The following is a 20,969-nucleotide window of genomic DNA, read 5'->3' as shown; positions in this document are numbered from 1 at the left end:
TAAATCTGGGAATATTTGCTAAAAATATATAAATCTCTTTTTCATCCTGACTATATAGGTGAATAATTTCTGTCTGAAGAAGACTGAAAGATGAGTTGCTGCCCTTCCTCTATGTGTAATAAAGCTGTGTACAGCTTTGTCACGTGTACCATTATCACTAAGAGTACTTTGGAAAAAAGTAGTGACAGTCATGTTTCTTCAGGATCCACGGAAAATGTACCTACAGTTGAAATGTGAACATTTATTCCTACACCCAAAACCACTTCCACCTTTTCTACTGAATTGTTTTGTAGAAGTACATATGTGTGTCCTGTGGCAGGAGGTTGTTCTCACTGACACTGCTGTGAACTCAACTGCACCATTAGGTTTTCTGTTGCTTCTCATTGGTTATATGCTCATATAACCTGACTCATTTCTGTCTGTCTTGCTCCCATCTGTCCCCAATTTTATCAACTTCTAATTCTGCAAAATTTCTGATTGATGTTCTACATTCTTTGAATAATTAAGGTTCCCTTGTAGCAGATGCTTTACTACTTTAGTTTTTCTATTTGTATGCTGTAACAAAAAACCTTTTCTGCTTGGCTTGGATAATTTCTTTGAAAAGGAAGGATGGCTTTATAACCAGTATCTCTGCCACTTAATGTACTGGGGTGGCCCTTAGAGACTGCTCTATGGCAGCTGAGACCTGGCACTGCAGTGCAGTCTGAAGGTGACACATACTGATGGTATCAAGTAAGCAGTGTATTTGAAGGTCACTGGTGCCTATTTTCATCCCAAACAAGCTGCAAAATTATGCTTGAGGTGTCTCCCTTGGTCTCCTTGATTCAGGTGGAGAAAAGCTCATTGTAGAACATGGTAAGCAACACTTCTTTGCCTCAACCCTTGCTTATTTCTTCAAGTGCATATACACATGCCTGCTGTGGCAGATGGGCCATAACCCCCCTGCCATGTTCCTTACAAACCCTTTCTCTCAATCACTTTAAAGCTAACTGGGGGAAGCATGGCCTGGAGGCAGCTTTTCCTTCTTCAGTAGCATTCCTGTCCCAGATTTCTTAAGTTAATGAAGGTGTTTATGAATTTGGGTAATTTGAGGTGGGAAAGTACTTGTGTTTGTAAGTACATATGTATGTGCCCACATTGTATGTGTACAGTGTATGGACACACTCTCAAAAAAAAGATAAGCACATCATATTATTACTTGGGTTTAGAGCCTTTTAGAAACAGCAGAGGCCTGAAAAAATATTGATGTTTTCCAGGAAGATTGTATTGATAGAACTGCCAGGGCTTTCACTGGGCTGAGCCCTTACCTGCAGAGCAGCATCTATCCCTTCCACAGTCCCTCTAGGAAAAAAATTGAAGGCTGTCAGAAATCTATTATTTCCTTGAAGAAGAGCTCCCATATTTTGAAGTGTGGTTCTAAACCACAGAATAATATTAGTAATAGTTTCTTTGACTAAAATGTTTTATCAGTGTTGTTTGAAGAGGTTTTACTTTTATTTTGCTTTTTGCCTGGAAGTTGCTTTTATTTTTATTTTTTATTTAATAAAGTGTTGGACTCTGTCCTAAAGAATATAGAGTCAAACTATAACAGAATAAATAAATGGTTATTTATTTATAAACAGTGGGAACTCCTCATAGTAACAGGAAGAAATTAAAATCAGAAATGATTAACAGTGGTTGCAGTACAGTGTTTAGGCATGTCTTTTTTGTAGCACTCATCTTCAAGAGAAAACAGATCACTTGGACTGAACACCCACAATAATAAAAAATCCATCTGTTATAAATAGCTGTGATGTTTCCTTCCATGCCTGTGCAGCAATGAGGGGGGAAGAGGGAGTGGCCCACTACTGACAACCCTGTTCTGAGTAGTGTTTCATTTTCCAAAGGGAGAGAGTAATAAAGAAAAGAGGGGGGTAATTCTGGTCTGGTGGTAGGGAGGAGCGTCCCAAAGCAAACTCCTCTGAAGCAGAGGAGTTGGGAGGTTGCAGAGAAATATCTGCTAGTGCTGCAAATGCAATGCAACTCCTCTTCCATGTTCTCTTGTTTTGTCTGGGGGCAGAAGAAGACTGGTTGGTTTCCCTCCAGGTCTTCCTTCCTCTCCTGTTCTTGGGATTCCCTGGAGTGCCTTGCTGCTTCTCTCACATTCACTTGGGTTTGTGACCACCTGCTAGAAGCCCTAGTGATGGACAAGTACTGTCCTGTCAGTAAGAAGCTTCTCTATGTCTTTCTTTGCCATTACTGGCATGCAAGCAAAAACTTAGTAATGAAAACAGATTTACTCCCCAAGAGGAAATGTTTTTTTTTGGCTTATAAGTTTGGTAGAGTGATTTGCACAAGCTGCTGAAACCTCTTTTTCTTGTGCAGAAAGATTTTTATTTTATTGGTTTGGTTTTTGTTTTGTTTTGTTTTGTTTTTTCTTAAATAAAACACTTCATAGAATTGAGTGTGCCTCCGAGTGCCACTTTCAGAAGAACTGACTTTTAAAATTACAGCTCTGTGGCTATGAATAATATTAAGTGATTTACCACTGAAAAACGAGTAACCCCTTGAACTGTGGCATGAGTTTCTCCAAGTCCAAAGCAAACTTAATTGCTTTCCTTACTGATCCATGGCTGATGATTCTGTGGACTATGCTGATTGGTTCTTTTACTGAGCTCTACTAAAATCTGTCTTTTGATAACAGGATTCTTGCTGAAACCTTAGGCATTTGTACAACCTAGTGCAGCTGGAACAAAGCAGTGCTCAAATCTCTTATAATAGGGCATGGGGAGGTGAGAACAGAAGGGAAGGGAAGGCAAACATTGGTGCAGGGAGAGAGACGTTAATCTCTGCAGTGTCAGTGTGTAAAATGTAGTTACAGTGCTTTGCTATGTGCAACAGCACTCCTTTCTCCTTTGTTGGTATATATTCCTTAGACTAATCAAACGTCTTGAAAAAATACAAACTAGATGTTTTATTGTGCATTTTTTGGTGTATTTCAAAACTGCTCTTTATGTAGGTCAAAGTGTGATATTTGTGAAGACATGTTTTGCTCCACAAGCAATCAGTGCTGACTACAGCAGCAACACCTTAGTAATACCATAGTCCTATTTTTTTAGTAGTAAACTCACAGTGTTGTATGTATTTCTGTTTGTAGTGTCCTGTCTCTCCCCATGAAGAAGAAAAACTTATTACCATCAAAAGGCCTAAAAGTCCGGCTACAAATGAATTATCAGATATCAACACCCAAACCAACTGGACTAAGTCTCTCCCGCTGCCAACACCAGAAGAGAAAATGCGACAACAAGCACAAGCTGTCCAAACAGATGTGGTTCCTATTAATGTGACTGGTAGGCTTTTAATTTCACTAATTGCATTACACTGATGAGAGAGGGCAGAGATGAAAGGGGATCCGTACAGTTGGCTAGTCTTTGGACACTCATATATTCAATGCATGAATCTTAAATTACTTACTACACCTTTCTATGAAAACCATTTTGCATTTAATAGTCAACCTGAACTTAATTAGAAAATATCAAAATCCCTTAAAACTGTCATTAATGGAGATAGTTAAAAAATGTGGGTTTGAAACAACATTAAATATTCACAAAGTGCAAAAAGAGAGCTGATAAATAGTAGTGTTTTGCTGAATACTGCACTGAGGACACGTAATTGAAAATTAAGTTTTATCCAATGTTGATATTATTTAAAGATTTTCTTCTAGGAATTTTATTTAAGGAAGGTTGTCAGGAACTTCTGTGTTCAAAAGACTAAATGTTACAAAAATCACGAAAAGAAGCTCTAGGGTCTCATTTTTATCAGCAACAAAAGTTTCAGGTGTCAAGGAAAGTAGGGTTAGAACAGCAAAAGTTAATGAGTCTACACCTTTGAACAATAGTCAAGGTAAGACAGTCCACTTACATAATCATAGTCCACATCTTCTAGTTATGAACTGTGTATTAACTCTTCATTTTGAAAATGCTCTTTGATTTTACAGCTGCAGAACTCTCACTCTGAGGAGTTAAATTACATTAAAGCCTAATGCAGGATAGCTACTTCGTTGTGGGTAAAATAGAAAGATGTCAAAGATGGCATTATCACTTCAGTTTAATAACCTATTTTTTATGCACAATATCAAGCTTGTATCTTATTAGTTAATTCAAATAACTTATTAGTTAATTCAAATAACTGCCTGCTTGCCTGCCAAAGCCAGGATGATATTCAATATCCAATTTATTTCAAATGCCATATGGTGTGCTCTGACTCCATGCTTACTCTGACAATCAATCGTTTGCAATGTTTGGTTTTGTTTTGAAAGTAAATTAGATTATCTTTCCCTTCATGACTACCAATGCTTTTTTTCACTTGTAGTTTTAATAAACTAGTATTTTAATAAGTATTATTTAATAGTATTTAAATATCCTAGTAGTATAGGAACAGGACAGCTCTAACGTGAGCATGCTCTTAGAAATCAACAAGAAATTATTCCTTCAATAGCAGAAAGTATTTGAAGTAAACAGATGAAGACAACATGAAATGGTGAATACTCCACCTCTGAAAAACTAATAAAAGGAAAATACATGCAGTGCTGAAATGTTACTAGGCCAGTTGATATTATCTAGGGAATTCAGGGTACAGATGCAGAAGACCAAGTTATGGGAACAGCGGATAAGCTGACATAATCAATAAGCTTTGGATACTGTGATTGCAGGAACACAGTATACTTAGAGAAACAGTAATCTGTTTTTTGATTTAATGACCCTGCATACTGCAAAAGATATGGGAGAAGTAAACACATGAAAAGAAAAATGAGATAAAGGGATCAAATAACTCATAGAATTTATTCAGTATCATGTGGAACATTACCTTGTTTGGATAAATTATACTCATGACTTCAACCTGCATAATTTGATCAGTGTAGCAAAATTTGTGTCCCCTGGATTGATTAGCCAGGACTCAGAAAACTCAGCAGTTCCCAGCTTTTACGATTGAAATGGTGCACATGCATATTACATCTCACTTTTCTGGAGTGTATGATTGAGCACTTACTACCTTCTAAACATGGAAATTGGAAGCAGTAGAAAGGCAGGGCATGAAAGGAAGACTGCTCTTGCACCATGTGATCTGGTCTCCTGGATCCACCATTCCCCTTCCCTTGAAATAATCATACTGCCACTGTGAAACAAAGCAAGCATGTGAGCCCCACACGACATACAGAAAAAGCTGCTGTCCTTGTTCCTTTTAAAAAGTCACAATCTGCTCCCTTCCTCTGCTCTCCCACATACAGAGTAATTTTATTTTGTGAAGTTCCTTATGTTACTGCACGAGGCAGGAAAAAACCTGACAAGAAATCCAGTGCCGTTTGTTCAACATAACATAGAACAAACCATTGAGGATTTTTGTTTCGATTTGGCTTTTCCCTTCACACTCTCTTTTCCTTACTCTCCCAGAAGAGAGGTCAAAAAACTTCCATTTTATTACTCCTGGCATGAAATAAAAGGTTAACCTCTGAAGAGGCTGCTGGCAATTGATAACGTTTTCAGCAGTGCATTAGTGGTGATTCTGCTACAAAGGCCTCTCACGTGTCTGTGCAATAAATGCTCCATGAGTTCAACTTTCAGGGCTCTTTGGTGAACAGATTGCAACTAATACAGTAGTCATAAAAATCTGTTGGATAGCCTGAAGGTGCAGGGGCATTGCATTAGGCTTACCAGCTGCTGACTTGACATCCAGATTTGGAAGCAGTTTTGGTCTCTCCAGCTTGGGTGGAGGTTTATTCTGGAAGGGGATAGACTGTATTTTTCAGTGGTGGCCAGTCTTTGCATTTATATATCCTGTGGGTTAAAAGATATATATGTGTATATATATATATATATATATATATATATATATATATAAAAAATATATAATGGTGTGTGTTCATGGGCTTTCCGGACCTAACTTTCTTTACAGATGGAGGAGTCTGGTAATGGTGGAGGTGCTCACTGCCAGGCTGGATCCTGCAAAATATTTAAGTATTTGCTTGAGTCCGGCTTGACTGACTTCATTGAGATTTAAGTGCATACTTAAATATTTTCTGTGAATCCAAGGAAACTGAGTATACTGCATGAGGGACAACTTAATAAAGTATATAAGGAATACCTAGATGATGTATTACAAACCTATAAGAGAAGGAGAAAAGTATTCCTAAATCTGTAAAATATACTTAGCATTGATATTTTCTAAAATGAAAAAGATGACAGTGAAGGAAGAAAAAAAATACTGAGACATTCTGGTTTTGCTTGTTGGATTTCACTGAAGTTGCTATTTTGAAATGCTACAGATTTACATAGTGGCCTTTGTGTATCAAAAGCCATTAAAGATGGATTGGTTGAATTAGCTTTTAGGTTGCTCATTTGGAACAAATTACTGTGGGTCATTTGACGCAGTAACATTTTCCCATGACCATCCTGTTTGTGCTGTCTGAGGCTTCATTTAAAAGACTCTTTCCTTGTTTGCACCCTGTGCTTACCACTTACATTTTATCCCAGGGCTTTATTCAAAGCTACGTTACAGTTTTCTTGCAACTCACCATTTTGGGCATGATTGTTGGCCTTTGAGTGGATAGAGATATGTTCAGAGATGCAAACCTTTATCCTTAAAATCTGTTTGATTTGTATAATGTGTTTAGAATTATTTTTATCATCCTACAGGACAGAATAACCTGATGTCCTGACTTTTGCCCCATATGAGTTGTAACATCCTAATAGTGGTGCTGCCCGAGACAGGATATTTCAGGACTACCACTAAGCCAGTGGGATCCATAGCTCTTAATTTTGTAGTTCCCATGGGTTTGCCTTCCTCCCTTAATCTGACTTCAGTCAATCCAAAAGTTGGATGAAACTGACATTTTGTAACTGCAAAGATTCCACTCAGCAAAAGTGCAGCCTGTGGTCAAGGCTCCGGTCAAACAGAGTAAGAGTCTTTATATTTACAACATGGTAAATGAAAATGCTACATTTTTTTCCTTGCATTTTCACAAGTCCACATGCTATACTTCAATATATGACTGTATCTTTAACTGTTACAGAGGTAATGAGGTTTTCTGTGCTACTCGCATGACACACATCGTACTGATGTGCAGTCAGACAGGGGTAATTTTTATGATGTATTAGTTGCCGTGCATTAATCACTTTTTAGAGGTAAATAATTTGGTCATCAATTTTCAAAAAAAGTGTAGAATGGAAAAAAACATGTACAATGCATTTCAGTATTTTCCTGCCTTTAAGTTTTAAATGGATGATCTAAAAGACATTGAGCAGTGCTTTAAAATGCTTAAACTTTTATAAAGGGACCTTACATGTGAGCTACAGGGGGTATCTGTTAAAGTTTAAAAGTGGTGGAGAATTAGTTCATGCTCTATAGTGCAGTCTTTATCTTACTGCTATTGAAATGACCAGATTATAAACCTCTAAACAAAAGTGAATTTCTAAATAAAAGCTGCTTTATGATAGTGGTGCTTCTGGGTCCCATTATGTTACAGCACATGGTCATCATAAGGCTTTGTCTGGCAAAATGCACTTACACATTTTTTTTAGCTCCTGGCATTGTATATTTTTATAATCATCTGCAGAGTTTCAATTTTAAGCAGCTTTCACCCTGAAATATGTATGAGTCCACAAGATCAGTTTGATCTCTGTGTGCTCCGTAGTTCTTATTTGTATTCGCATTAAAAGATCAACACCAGAAATGCGGTACACTTGACAGGTTCAGAGGAACTTGGAATGAAAAAAAGGGCCTCATGCGAATTAATGATGGAGCTGTGCAAAGGCATTGTAATAGCTGTTGCCAATAGCAATGTCTGTTCCTGCATAAGCCACTGTGATCCTTCATTTTCATGAGCACATTTGCTTTTTCTGCAGCTCATTACTTAAAAATAAATTAACAAAACCCCAGAAAAAGCAAGGATTCTCTTTGCTTGTGGAATTAGAGCTGCTCTCACCAAATATGAATTGGCCTCAGGAAGTCAAAATTCCTTTTAAAACATGTAGTACTGTGTAATAGATATTTGTGTCTAAAGCCTTACTGTGACAGTATGCTGTATCTTCCTTCAGTGTAAACCTTCATTGTAGGACCAAGCTAACACCATTTATTAATGCCTTTTTTTCCATTTCTACAACAAAACTAGTGGAAGAAAGTGCATGATGTCAGTGTGCTTGGAAGTAATGTTGCTTTGCTTGTTCTACCATGTATTAGGGGAGAATTTCGACCGCCAAGCCAGCATTCGGCGGTCTCTAATTTACACAGACACGGTGGTAAGACGGCCGAAGAAAGTCAAAAGGAGAAAGACTATTACAGGAATCCCTGACAACATACAAAAGGAGCTAGGTATGGCTCATCAGAACTGTATTCCATCCACTGTTCATTATCACTGCTTATCATTACTTGACTAATAATATCACCAGTGCTCATGAAACCAAATACAGTCTGATAGCCTATTTCAGTTCCAAATATGTGTGTGCCTCCTTGCCATCTCTTGCATTGGGAAGCTGGGACCTTTAATCTGTTGACTTCCATCTGTTAAAGGGAAGAGGGTGTTTGGAAAATGGTGTACTGGTACAATGAAAATCTGCAGGGGTGTAAGGTGTCTGGACTTTAATGCTTTCCTTCAGATTTGGTCATCTCTTCCAGGATGTTCACCAAAGCAAAACTGAAGTGGGCATATTTATTGGCTTGTGAGTAATTACTTAGTGGAGTAAATCAATTCATGGATAACTTCCTGAATCTGCCAAGGATTGCATCAAGAGTGGAAAGCCTGTTTTCCAGTTCAGTTTTGGCAACCCCTTAAGTATCAGCGTTACTTGATTGGCAGAAACTTACCTGGGTTGATTAGCTATTCCATATATTCTAAAGGAAAGGGAACTTTCCTTTAGAATATATGGAATAGCTAATAAACCCAGGTAAGTTTGGTTTATTAGGAAGGAGAACTGCCTGAAGTAGTATAAATGTGGCTGTCTCCTTCCCACTTGGTAATAGTGAATTCAAAGCTGATGAAGCAATCTGAATTTTGTGAGATCTTTCAGACATTCTGCAGAATTCTGTGATTTAAATTGTGTTATTTTAGTTTATTAAAAAAAATCAGTTTTTCCCATATTATAACTTCACAGATAAAAGTATTTCCCCCCCTTTTTTTTTTTCCTCCATAGAGAAATAATATGTTTTAAAATAGTCTGGCAGAACTTAATTTTGGTGCTTTACATGTGAAATCATCTCATATATTGATGATGATTTCAGTAAGTTATTCTACCTTGCATGTTGCATCTATTTATTTATTTATTTTTAATTATGTTTTCAGTTCTTGGTTATTTTTCTGGAGTTTTCAGAAACAGAAGCAAAAATCTATAGCTTGTCTGGATGGGTTTGAAATGAGCTAGAAGTTCAGGCACAGAGAAAGCCAAGAAACAGACAATTACATACAGAGAAGTTTGTGAGTGGAACTGTGCTCCTTCAGCATCTGTAATGAAACAGTGCTCTGCCATTGGAATCCTCTGCCTCAAGAAAGCATTTACAAAATGTAAAGGTTACATTTGTGACCATTTCTAAAAGATGTTTCATGCTTGAAAACATCAACTGTAGTTGCATTTGGTGGAGTAAACTGAGAATGCAGTTGGCATCTATCCTAAAAAGAATTCTTCAATTAATACATTAAAAGAAGTTTATGACTTTCACCAATCTGTTCACTAAGGGTGACAAGTTTTTACCTTGATTTTCATCTTTCATGTCTGTGCTGAGCACATTTCATGTTGCACTGCTTGAGGATTTTCCTTGGCTTCTATTTTAAATTGTGGACTGCCAGTATCCCACTGTGGTAGCTCTCTCTGGATGGTTCCCTGGCCCCCAGCCTGCAGGCACATAGGGCTTCAGCCATCTGCTTTAGGCATAAGTTGTCTGAGGAGCTCCATGTTGCTTCCAGGGTGGTTCTGTCTCTTCCAGGGAGAAAACTGTATGCCAGGAGAACTCTGTGATGGCAATATCCATCCTCTTAGTGTATTGGTTTCCATTACAAGACAGAAAGTGCACTAGAAAACAGTGATATCATCTTATACCTGGGGAAACCAGACATACTGTTGAAGTGGCTTAGCCAGTCAGCCACCGAGCTGCTGGCAAGGCTGGGAATAACTGCAAGTCTCCCCAGTCCCTGTTCAGTGTATTTTCTGTCTTTCTCCCCTGTCACTCCCCAAATATTTCTGTAGCAGTCCGTTCCCTATTTCTCTTACACTGTCCCAAAACAAACAACGAGTTGTTTTAAAACATTCCACAGTTCATTTGATCAGAACAAGTATCCGGACTAAACTCCAAATCAAGCAATTTCATTATGCCTATTGACATTCTCCCTGTGGTTTCAGCTGAATAAATCTCTTTGTTTCTCCTCTAAAGCATTGCTGCAAATGGTTATAATATTTGCACAAAGATTAAAATCCCTTGGTACACTAGAGTTGCTGTGTGCAGGCTAAATAACCAACATATACAGCAGATTCTTGTAACCTATTGTTTATCCTTCAGAAGGAAGCAGAAACTTGAGAGAACCTCAAAGCTTCAACCAGGTTTGGACTATTTTCATTTCTTGTGAGAGAGCCTAGAAGAACTTTTGTGAGGCCAAGCTGCTGGGGTTCTCCCTTGGCTGCTTTGGGTCTTTTGGAACAGAAGAGATTAAGCAGAAGAGAAAGCCTGCACTGGCTGCTGGCCTGAGCTCACCGGATGTGGTGCCCTCATAGAACTTAGCCAGACATACTGGAAGGAAACATTAACTTCACCCGTGTGCTCAAAGTATCTTTAAACATTCCTGCTTTTTTAGCATTGAAATGCTGTTATGTTTTCACAGGTGTCTTCCAGCAATGAACCAGTCTCTCTGTGTAGACTGGAAAATTCTGCATAAAAAATTCTGCGTAAATAAATGCAATGTGATAAATGGGATTCTGAGACACAGTAAGAATGTGAAGTGTCTACCAGTTTAGAGATGGCAATTACTTTTTGAAGTTGTTTTTTAACTGCAGCACCCTCTCAGTACTATTTAGGAGCGTAAAGTAACCAAAGTAACAGGAGAAGGAGAAGGTAAAGCATTCTTCTCTCTGCCAGAGACAGCAACGAAAAAGAATTAGTTCTGCATACTTCTGAATTACCTTCCTTGTCTTACAGAACATAACTATTACATACATATTTAATGGGAGCCACTGTTGGATCAAAATGGCAGAAAGAGCAAGACACTTAGAGATGTTTTACTTCAAGTGCTCTTGGTTTCTCTGCTCTGTTGCCATTATCCATTGTCTCTAGATGTCTTCTTCAGATGGTACCTTATATGCAAAGCTGTATTCCCCCCCTCAGACAAGAAGATGATTCCTAAACAGAAGTGTGGTAGAGATGAGCACCTCTGGAAGAACCTGTCACTGGCCTTTCACATTTCTTGGCTCTTGGTTATCATCAGCTCCCTTCATGCATTCCAACTCTCCAGATGAAATAAGGCAGCAAAATGCTTTCCACCTTTCCACGGTCCCTTCTTTGTGTCAGTGCTCTAGGGTCTGGCTCAGACTAATTTTCTTTTTGTGGAAGTTCTAAGTTACCTGGTTGTCAGTGTTTCTCCAGAGCTCTGCACTAATGCAATCCCAGACACCAGTGGCCAGCTTCTGATGTCCCAGACTCTCTCCCTGTCTTGCAGGAGGAGCGGGTCTCAGACCTGACTATCAGTTCCACCACAGTTCCTAATAGACATACCCCACCAGAACAGGGGAGAGGAAATCATCTTCAACTTTTCCACCTTTTGATTCCTCCTTCTGACAGGCATTTTGATGTTTTTTTTAATCCAAACAGAAAGTTTCTGTCTTCTTGGTTTCCAAAAATGTCTTTTAATTTTATGCTTCCTTTATATTATTTAAATCCTTTTTCCCCATGTTTCCATGTTTCCAATCCTTTTTTTACATCTTAGAGATGCAATTCATAGTCTTTTTGGTTCTGTGATTTTCTTGCCCCATGTACTTTCTTTTCCCCTTCTTGACATAAAGGTTCATTTTCCTATCTCACTTTTTCAGTAGGTCACTCTCACCTGTAGGATCTCATGTTAGTTATGGGTATGGAAACAACTGACACCTCAACTGTCAGTCCTTCATTTGCTTTCTTGCTGTGCAGCTCAGACCCCTGGTGGTACCAATTGATGTCTCAGGTATCATTTGGGACTGTTGAAGCTCTCTGTTGACATGCCTGAGAGGAAAAAATTCCATCTCAGCAACATGGGGGCAATTGAGTCCTTGTAATCTTTGGAAACTCAGCTGTTCTATTAAAAAACGCGTCTTAATTGATACTCTTTTCCAGTTAGTTCCCTCCAGGGCTAGCAATCATTCTTACAGATCCCATGGGTAAGAAAAGTCTCCGATACCCATTGGTCCTACAGAAATACCACACAAATACCCAGCTGTTTCAGCCAAGTAATTCTGCACCTGCTTCTGTTTGGAACTTTAGCAGTCTTTGTAGAGAGTATCTCTGTTTTAAAGTTACTGTGCCTTTTGACTAACACTGGGTTTCTACCTTTTCACAATTGTACGTTTCCAGCACTATGCATCTATAGATCAGGTGTTAGAAAGCAGGTATAATCTGCTTTTTGATACTGGGAGGATGAAAAACACAGATGCCAAGAATATAAACTTCACCAGAGGCTGATAGGTTAGAGAAATGAACAGAATCAAGAAAACCTGAATTCCTGATATTTACATCAGAATTCTGCCCTTCAGAGTGGCAGTGATATGTGCAAGTATGCAGGATTTTTTTTAGCTGGCAGTACTGAAAAGTTGCACAAGATTCCCTGCAATATTTTTCTTCCTCTCTGAGAGATTACAGATGCTTCATAGAGCACAGTGAAAATTCCTTAAAATTGCCATTAGCAGCCCAGTGTAGTTGTCTGTTCCTTGTTGAGTATCTGTTAAAATCACTCAGTTTGTAATTGCTGGGGTAAAACAGAATAAGCATCTCTGGGGTTTTTTTGTAGCACTAAACTGTGGTGCCTGCACAGTGACTTAGCCAGTTTACCATGTTTGCAGGAGAATTGCTAGGTGGGGCATGAGCAGGCAGAGGAACACACCTTAGGAATGTGCCTGTGGCATAAGAGACAAGTGCTTACATTAGAAATGTTTAGTCAGAAGGTAAGAGAGACTACTTCTTTGTTCTCGTTGAAACAGGCATCTGCTTTGTGACACCAACACACACACTGTTTATCTTTACAAACCCTCAGTTTTCCATGCTCATTTCAATGCAGAGGACCTTTCATGTGATTCTCTGCAAGGAGCTGCTGGTGCCACCAGATCAGCTGGAGTCACAGCAGGGCTGCTAGTAGCTAGACCCCAGGGATTATATACAGACACACTTTCTTTCCCATCAGTTTTGCCAGATTTGTCATTCTTAATCCCTGTCCTCTCTAATGAGCAACACTAGTGACTACTGGAGTCCACAGAGTGGGTGTACTTTACTAGCTGCTGGAACCTGCACTGAACATGCACATTAGTGAAGAGCATTTGCCATAAGAGAAATTTGCAGCATAGCAGGGTAATGAAGAAGAAAAAGAGCATAGATACAGGTCTCCTGTGGTGGACATGGCACTGACTGCAGTGCTGCTGGACACAGGATAATGCAAAAGGCAGACAGGACAATTGCTACTTTCAGCCATATTTATCATGCACCCAGTTTGCAGCTACTTCTGACTTCATAATGTTCAACATCTGTAACCTGATGTCTGGTTCTGCAGCATTTTTTGCTGCAGTCTGCTCACACGTTTTCCCTGCAACTAGATTGACATATGGATGGTATTCTTTAAAAGATCTGATTCTGTTCAAGGATTTTGGTGTTGCAGATATCTTCTATCTTCTGACTGCTATTTATTTAAGTAGGTGTTTTCTGACAATCTAGCATTATCAGTGTATTAGTCAAAGGTTTGAGCTGTCCCTTAGAATGGGATTAGCTTCTAGCTGCAGTCCAAAAAAGATTTTAAGGGGATTTGAAAATCCTTAATTTCCAGTATTACTCTAGAGGTGAATGAGAGTTTTACAGTGCATTTGTAAATGGCAAGTAAAATACTCCTCGCAACCATCCTCTGAATTTCACCAAAATCATAAACACCTCAGCATTTTACCAGTATACCTGAGTCTTAAATGTGCCTCTGGTTGGTTTTTTGAACCATTTTCCCTACAGATTTCTGTTGTCCCTCTTCAGAAAACAGAACTATAAAAAGAGTAAATCCTCACAGCTTTGCTGATAGAGTTTCAGAATTCTAAAAAAGAAAAAAAAATAAACTCTGCATTTCTAAAACAAATTTTCTTAAAACCTCAAAGTTGTGTTCCTGTAATAGTAACAACAATGCAAAATTCCTTCCCTGACCATATCCCATAGAAGGATTGAAGGATGTAGCCGTGTAGTTTATCTGTCTGAAGCTGGGCTGTCTTGCCCTCCATAATCCTGTGTTTATTTGGGCTCTGAATCATTCTAACTAGAAGAGGCCCCACACCAGTGCAAAGACTTGTCCTGATGGGCTTCCCTGCAGTATTGAGGTTGTGAACATTTGTTGCTGTTGTGTCAATTTATGCAGTTTCCCAGAGCATATTAGGCTGGACCATAAATGACATCTATTCTGGTGACAAACCCAAGGTAAACACTGTTCTCAGCAGCATCCTGCAGCGGGTTGTTATGCTGCCCTTTTGTTAGTGTTCTGCTCTGGCTGGGGCAGCCAGCAGTGCCCAGGCTCTTTTGGGGTCTGTGCCAAGAGAAGGGGCAGGAACTGCTGCACCAGGCATTTTGGTATAGCCATCAGTGTCCTCCTTTATTCAGTGGCCTTTATATTCAGTGCCATTAATTTTATTTTACAGACATCACTGTACATGTACCATGGACAGAATGTCCCAATTAATGAATCTAACTTTCCTTGTTTTGGAAGGAGAAGGTGAGGTTAGCAAGTCCAGCATTGGTTCACTTTGCCATTTACCTTCTCTAGCAGTAACATTTTGAACAGACATAAAACACCCATCTGCATTATACTACTTGTGAAAGGGGGTGCATTTAGCTTTCTCTATGAATACAGTACAGACATACCACATACAGATGCTCTCAGCTACAAGTCAGTGGGTGACAGTATTAGATACTTGCTGTAGTGCTGACAGCTTCATTCTCCACCAGCACAATCCTTTTGTCTTGTCTGCATGTGTGTTTGTGTGTGTGTGTGTGTGTGTGTGTTTCACAGTGTCAGAAGAAGAAAAATACCCCATCTCTTTGGTTATTTACATGTCTTGGCATGAAGATTTTAGTTACCAGATATGTTTAATTGACCAACAGTTAAAATCGGTGATGTCATGGTTCCAGAAACATTTGTAATGTCTACTTTGATGTTTTTCTCTGTCTTAACCAAAGGGGTGCACTGATTCCATAGAAAAAAATATACCTGGAAAGGATGATTATTTTTCTTACTGTACAGTTCTTAATAACTGTATACGGAATATGCAAATCCCTCTCTTGGTTGGCTGCAGTAGTCCATCTGTTCTGACAGTATTTTGTATTAGATTATCCAAGACATTTGCCAGCATCTGAGTATCTAGCTTTGCAGCAAAGCTCTACCAGAAGCAGAAAGAGGCTGCATTTTTATGAGAGCAAGAGAATTTACACAAAGCAAGCTAACTAGGCTTCAAGCTGCTGAAAGACTACTTACATGCCTGAGGAAAAGAAGTAAACGATCCTTTTTGTGTGTGCTGCTTTAACTGTAGTCTTTTCAGAGCCCTCTTTTCCTTACCCTAAATGCCTCTTTTGCCTGCCTAGAATGAGGATGATTAAATGTCCTTTAAGTGGTGTTTTTAAAGCTGCATGATAAGAATACCTATCCTCCCAATACAGTTTCATACAGTAAATATGAAAGGAGAACATTCCTTTCAGGCATGCTACTTTATTGCTCCTGATACTCACTAAGGCAGAGACTTGAAATAACGAGTTCTCCCCCACAGTGACATATGTGTAGCATCCTTACCAGCATCTCCAGCAGCATGCCTGCCTCTCTCTTGCTATTTATACAGCAGTGCAGCTGAACTCAAAAGCAACAGCTTTACACAGACTAATTTCAAAGCAGTCCTCTGGTTTGTGATTTTAAAAGGTGGCTACCAATATAATTGTAAGTTTAAAAGAGCCCTAAAATCCTTTCCAATGACCCAGTGATAGCTATAAATTGAACTAAAACTAATTTTCCATTGTCTTCCAAGTTGGGGGTGGGGGAAGTTATGTCAATACATGATTATTCCTTCTTGTAGAAGAAGTGGTTATTTTTTTATTTCCTGATGGTGCTGAGGATGAGACAACCATCAATACCAGCTGTTTCTTTCCCCCAGTTCATAGTGTTTTTCCTTTATGACAAATAGAAAGCAGTTGTATGGCGAAACATTCTCTAATGGTTTTCTTTGCAGTGTTGGATAATCCTTATATGAATGCTGTTGCAGCATATGTATTACTTGTGGTAAAACAATGCATGTTTCCATGTGTTAGCATTCTTTCAGACAAACTGCAGGACTTTGAGAGCTATCTGTGTCTCTGAAATACTGTTTTCTGAAGTGTAATGCCTATAAAAAGTAGATCCATTTATTCATATTAGTCTCCAGATTTCCTTCCCCTTTTCTTTATTGCATGAGACATTAGCATGGGAAGACACTTCACGTTTCTCAGGCTTTTGTCTGTTCCTGCTGCGTTGCCTACTGGAAGTCAAACAGTACTACTTGCTTTCTGACACGACTGATTACTATGGAAATTATTACCATGTCATAAACAGAGGATTTCACGTGTCGAATGTGCGGCAGGAACGCAGACGATTCTGTAAGCAGAAGGTTCCTGGTAATAAAGAAAAAGGGAAGAGAAATGCAGAAAACAGATGATGCCTCTGCAAAATCCATTGTTGCAGATTCTTCTTCAGAAGGCATAACCTGCAGGAGCATGGGGATCAAGCAGTTTGCTGGGTTACTGTTTTTTTTTTTTTTAATGAGTGAGAAGATAAATGTGAATTTACGCGTCAAGAAATAATTATTTTATTTTGACTCCAGCAGTTGGTACTGGCCAAAGTGATTTCCGAGGGCATTCGATGTATGTCCCAGATCACTGTTCGACACTAGGGAGGCTGGACAGCTATCGCTCTGCTGTGCAGCGCTCTGAAACCAAGGACACCAGCTGCCAGACGGAGGAAGTTAAAGTTGTGCCCCCTTCAATGAGAAGAATACGAGCACAGAAAGGACAAGGAATTGCAGCACAAATGTCTCAGTTCTCCAGCTCATCTGGAAACATGTCAGTGATGAGTGATTCTGCTGCAGTTATATTTGCTTCTCGCCAAAATAACGACATAGGTTTCCACAGCTTGCCTCGGGTTGGTGCGAGAGTGTCTCTCCAGTCCCTAGATCAGACACAGAGCATGATGTCAAGGCAGACAGAAGACATTGCTGGCACTTTACCCCACCAGATAAGTAAATTGCAAGTGGATGATAGTGTTGTGCATCTGAGGAATAATCCCATGATGGGGACCCTGTCAAGGCCGAAGTCCCAAGAGGTGAGAAGCTGTGATAGTGAGAAGTCCTCAAGCCCAGCATGTGTGGTGTCTCCTCATGCCACTTACTCAACAAGCATCATACCCAATGCAACACTGTCATCCTCCTCGGAAGTTATCCTTATTCATGCTGCCCAGAGTGTTGGATCATTGGATAGTAAAATTTCCAGCTCCACTGCCTTTCCAAATCCAAGAGACAATCCTGCTGCCAGCAGTGCAGCAAGTGGGAAGGAAGATCACCATTCTTCAAGTGGTAACTGGAGTGAGAGTAGCTCCACTCGTCACTCACAGACTTCAGATACCATCCCATCTAACACTGTCATGATGCTTTCTCTTGGTGACTCTGCTGTCTCTCTAAACACTCCTGGGAATGCAGAGGCTGCGTCTCAGAGCATGAGCTACAGCTGTAGGAACCCTGCTGCTTTAGCAAGCCCTTCTCAGGACAGTGATGGTCGAAGTGAATCCAGCTATTCTGGGGAGCGAGCACCGGCACCAGTGAGCAGCACAGAGCATTGGTTGTACAAGTCTTCAGAAAACACTGAGACCCCTTCACGCAAGGTGGCTTGTACAACACCAGGCTGTGCCACGCCCGGTAGCAACCTGAGCAGCAGTAGCCTGGAGAGGACATCAGTCAGGGATGATTCTACTTCCCTGTATTCTGTGGACCAGGATGGCTATTATGGCTCCATGCATATGGACTCCAGACTGAATGCAGACATGCCATGCAACAGTACTAATGGTTTTGAGAACCCCAGAGACAGTGTGATAAATGTCTTTGAAGGAAAGGAGAAGAAACATCAGGATGACCACTCAGGCCAAGGTGAAAAATCCCTTGCAAGAAACATCTCACTTAAAAAGGCAAAGAAGCCACCTTTGCCACCATCCAGAACAGACTCACTCAGAAGGATGCCTAAGAAAAAAGCCCAATCCAATGGACAGATACTTGATGAAACCCTCATTGCCACTCTCCAGCATTCTTTGCAGCTGAATCTCAAGTGCAAAAATGGCAGCTCCCCTTCCCAGAGCCCTTGCAGTGATTATGAGGATCCCTGGGTGTTGCGCTCCCGCAGCCAAAGCTCGGTCAGTGCAAGCAGCAGCATGATGTCCACCACTGCTCCAAACCTGTACTCCATCTGCACAGTCACTCCCTCCCAGAGTGAAACAAGTAGCATAAAGTCAGAGTATGCTGACCAGTGGGGTTACTACAGCGACTATGCTGCAGTGGCAGATGACCAAGTGAAATCTCCAGTGACCCATTCTGCCAGTACTTCATCTGCTCTCAGCGATTATAGCATCAGCCACTTCAGTGATGGCTCAAGGGCCTCTGTGCCACAAGTGCCCAGTGGACTGGCCAAACCAAAGAGTGCTTCTCCAGAGAAGTCCCACCGAGTCACATCACCATCGAGTGGGTACTCCAGCCAGTCCAATACACCCACTGCGCTTACTCCAGTGCCTGTACTTGTAAAGTCTGCATCATCAGGAAATGGGAAATCCAAGCTGAAGCCTAAAGTGCCTGAAAGGAAATCCTCTCTTCTGTCTTCAGTTTCCATGTCTTCGTCATCCACTTCACTTTCTTCAAATACATCTGCTGAAGGGAGTGTGAGTGTGAAGAAACTGGACCCTACCCTGAGCCCTCCTGTGGATTCTGGTGCACCTCCTCCACCACCTCCTCTTCCAACATCTCAGCATTGCCCTGAGCTTTCTCCTCCTCCTCCTCCTCCTCCAGCAGAAGTAATGGATCTGTCACCATTGTCAACCTCTCCCACGTTCCCCCCTCCTCCGCCGGAAGCCAGTGTAAGTTCTACCTTTGCCCAGACTGTCTCATGGTTCCCACAAGAAGCCTCCATCAGTTCGTTCTCTTCCCCTGTTCCTCCTCCTCCTTCTTGCCCCTTGGCTGTCCCACCACCAGCACCACCTCTTGATCCCAAAATAACAAAAGGTGCAGCAATGTACCCACAGTATTCTTTTAAGAAACGCAACCAGGAGGATTCTTGCTACAGTCCAGTGAAACAGCCACTCAACAAGCAAGATTCATCAAGACCTGTGATGCCATTAGTAACCACCAAAGCACTGCAAATGGTGCAGTTGAGGTCTGTGAAAAAATCGACAGAAGGTGAATCATCAACTGAATCTGCTTCTGAAACCACCTCTCAGGAAAAGGGTACTGCAAATTCATCATCACAGTCTTTGCTAAAGCCATCTCTCTCACTGAAACTCAGTACCAGCTTAGGCGATGAGGAAATGAAAACTCAAGGCACCTCATTTAAAAATGCAGTTCAAACTGCATCACTGTCTCGGGGTTCTCTCATTCCTTCTGAGAACACACCTGTGCTTGACAGTAATCAAAAGCCTGTGAGTGCAGTAGGTCTAAAGAAATCTTCTGAAGCTGATGCTCTGGGGTCAGCCACTGATGATACACCTGAGTCCTCAGTGCAAAGTGAAGACCTTCCTTCTGGGATGTCACTTCAGAGGTCACCAGCATCTCCTGACAAGACTCAGGTTGTATTGCCAAGCAAAAAACCACCTCCTATTTCAAAGAAACCCAAACTGTTCCTTCTGGTACCACCTCCACAGTTAGACCTTACAGTGGAGAAAGCAGCTGAAGTGAGTGATACTGCCGGAAGCCCAACTAAGAGAGACGCTGTGCTTGCACACTCTGAGGAGACGAGAAATTGTCTTACAGATGGACTCGGTTCTAGCGAGATGGACTCTGGCAGCCTGGTTCCTGAGGGAGGAGCTGCTGGATTCACCTTCTCTGAGACAGTGGGAGCGAATGCCTTTGTGGTACAGCCTGCTGCATCACCAGTTCAAGAAGAACCCAGGCAGGAGGAGCAGTCTGCTTTTGATGAAGGAAGCAGTTCAGGCAGCAGCCAAGACGGTGGCAGTAATACTGACGGGCACCTATCTCAAGAGAACGAAAGTGGTAAGTCTCTTTTCTCTGACTAATTCAGATGCAGCAGTAGCTATTTTGAAGAAGATGGGGAGTGAGAATAGCAATCCTAGCATTGAGATGGCATTCTGTAGAGGGCAGAACCTCTTGTGATTGTTACATCTAAAACAAGAAAGTTGCTGGGATCAGATTAATGCTGTATGACATTTCATGCAATTCCTTTCTGAATTCTCATTGTTGCAGACATGGAAGGAAAATGCTTTATTTTACTATGCTAGTATTAAAGCATGCTATGAAAGCCGTTAATTTTTTAATACTGGTTTTGCATTTTAGTGGAAATGTTACAAATTTTGTTTTGTTGCTGTTTTCCACCTGTTATGCCTGAGCCGGCACAGGCATGTGTTTCATGCACTGCAGTTCCCTAAGCAAGCGTTGATCTGAAATTGCAATAATGACAGCGCTGCACTCAGCCCATCGGATGCTTCTCCTTGGAGGCAGCAAGGGCTGGTTTCAGGACTGTGTGCC

At 40.7% G+C, this 20,969-nt stretch overlaps 1 protein-coding gene across 10 annotated transcripts in view; it reads left to right on the top strand.

The window, feature by feature from the left end:
- Positions 1-20,969, top strand: part of NHSL1 (NHS like 1) — a 180,291-nt gene that overhangs the window by 147,979 nt on the left and 11,343 nt on the right. For 6 of the 10 annotated variants that reach the window (XM_021553097.3, XM_021553106.3, XM_021553103.3 and 3 more), the window contains exons 4-6: positions 3,137-3,329; positions 8,215-8,346; positions 17,061-20,477. In XM_021553097.3, the coding sequence (XP_021408772.2) occupies positions 3,137-3,329; positions 8,215-8,346; positions 17,061-20,477 (3,742 nt within the window). The remainder of the gene's footprint in view (positions 1-3,136; positions 3,330-8,214; positions 8,347-17,060; positions 20,478-20,969) is intronic. The other 4 variants (XM_021553100.3, XM_021553104.3, XM_021553098.3 and 1 more) reach the window with 3 other exon arrangements.

Source organism: Lonchura striata, chromosome 3 (genome assembly GCF_046129695.1).
Source record: "Lonchura striata isolate bLonStr1 chromosome 3, bLonStr1.mat, whole genome shotgun sequence".
Taxonomy (NCBI): domain Eukaryota; kingdom Metazoa; phylum Chordata; class Aves; order Passeriformes; family Estrildidae; genus Lonchura; species Lonchura striata.
The sequence above is the reverse complement of the archived record's forward strand: the minus strand, read 5'-3'. Positions and strand labels throughout refer to the sequence as shown.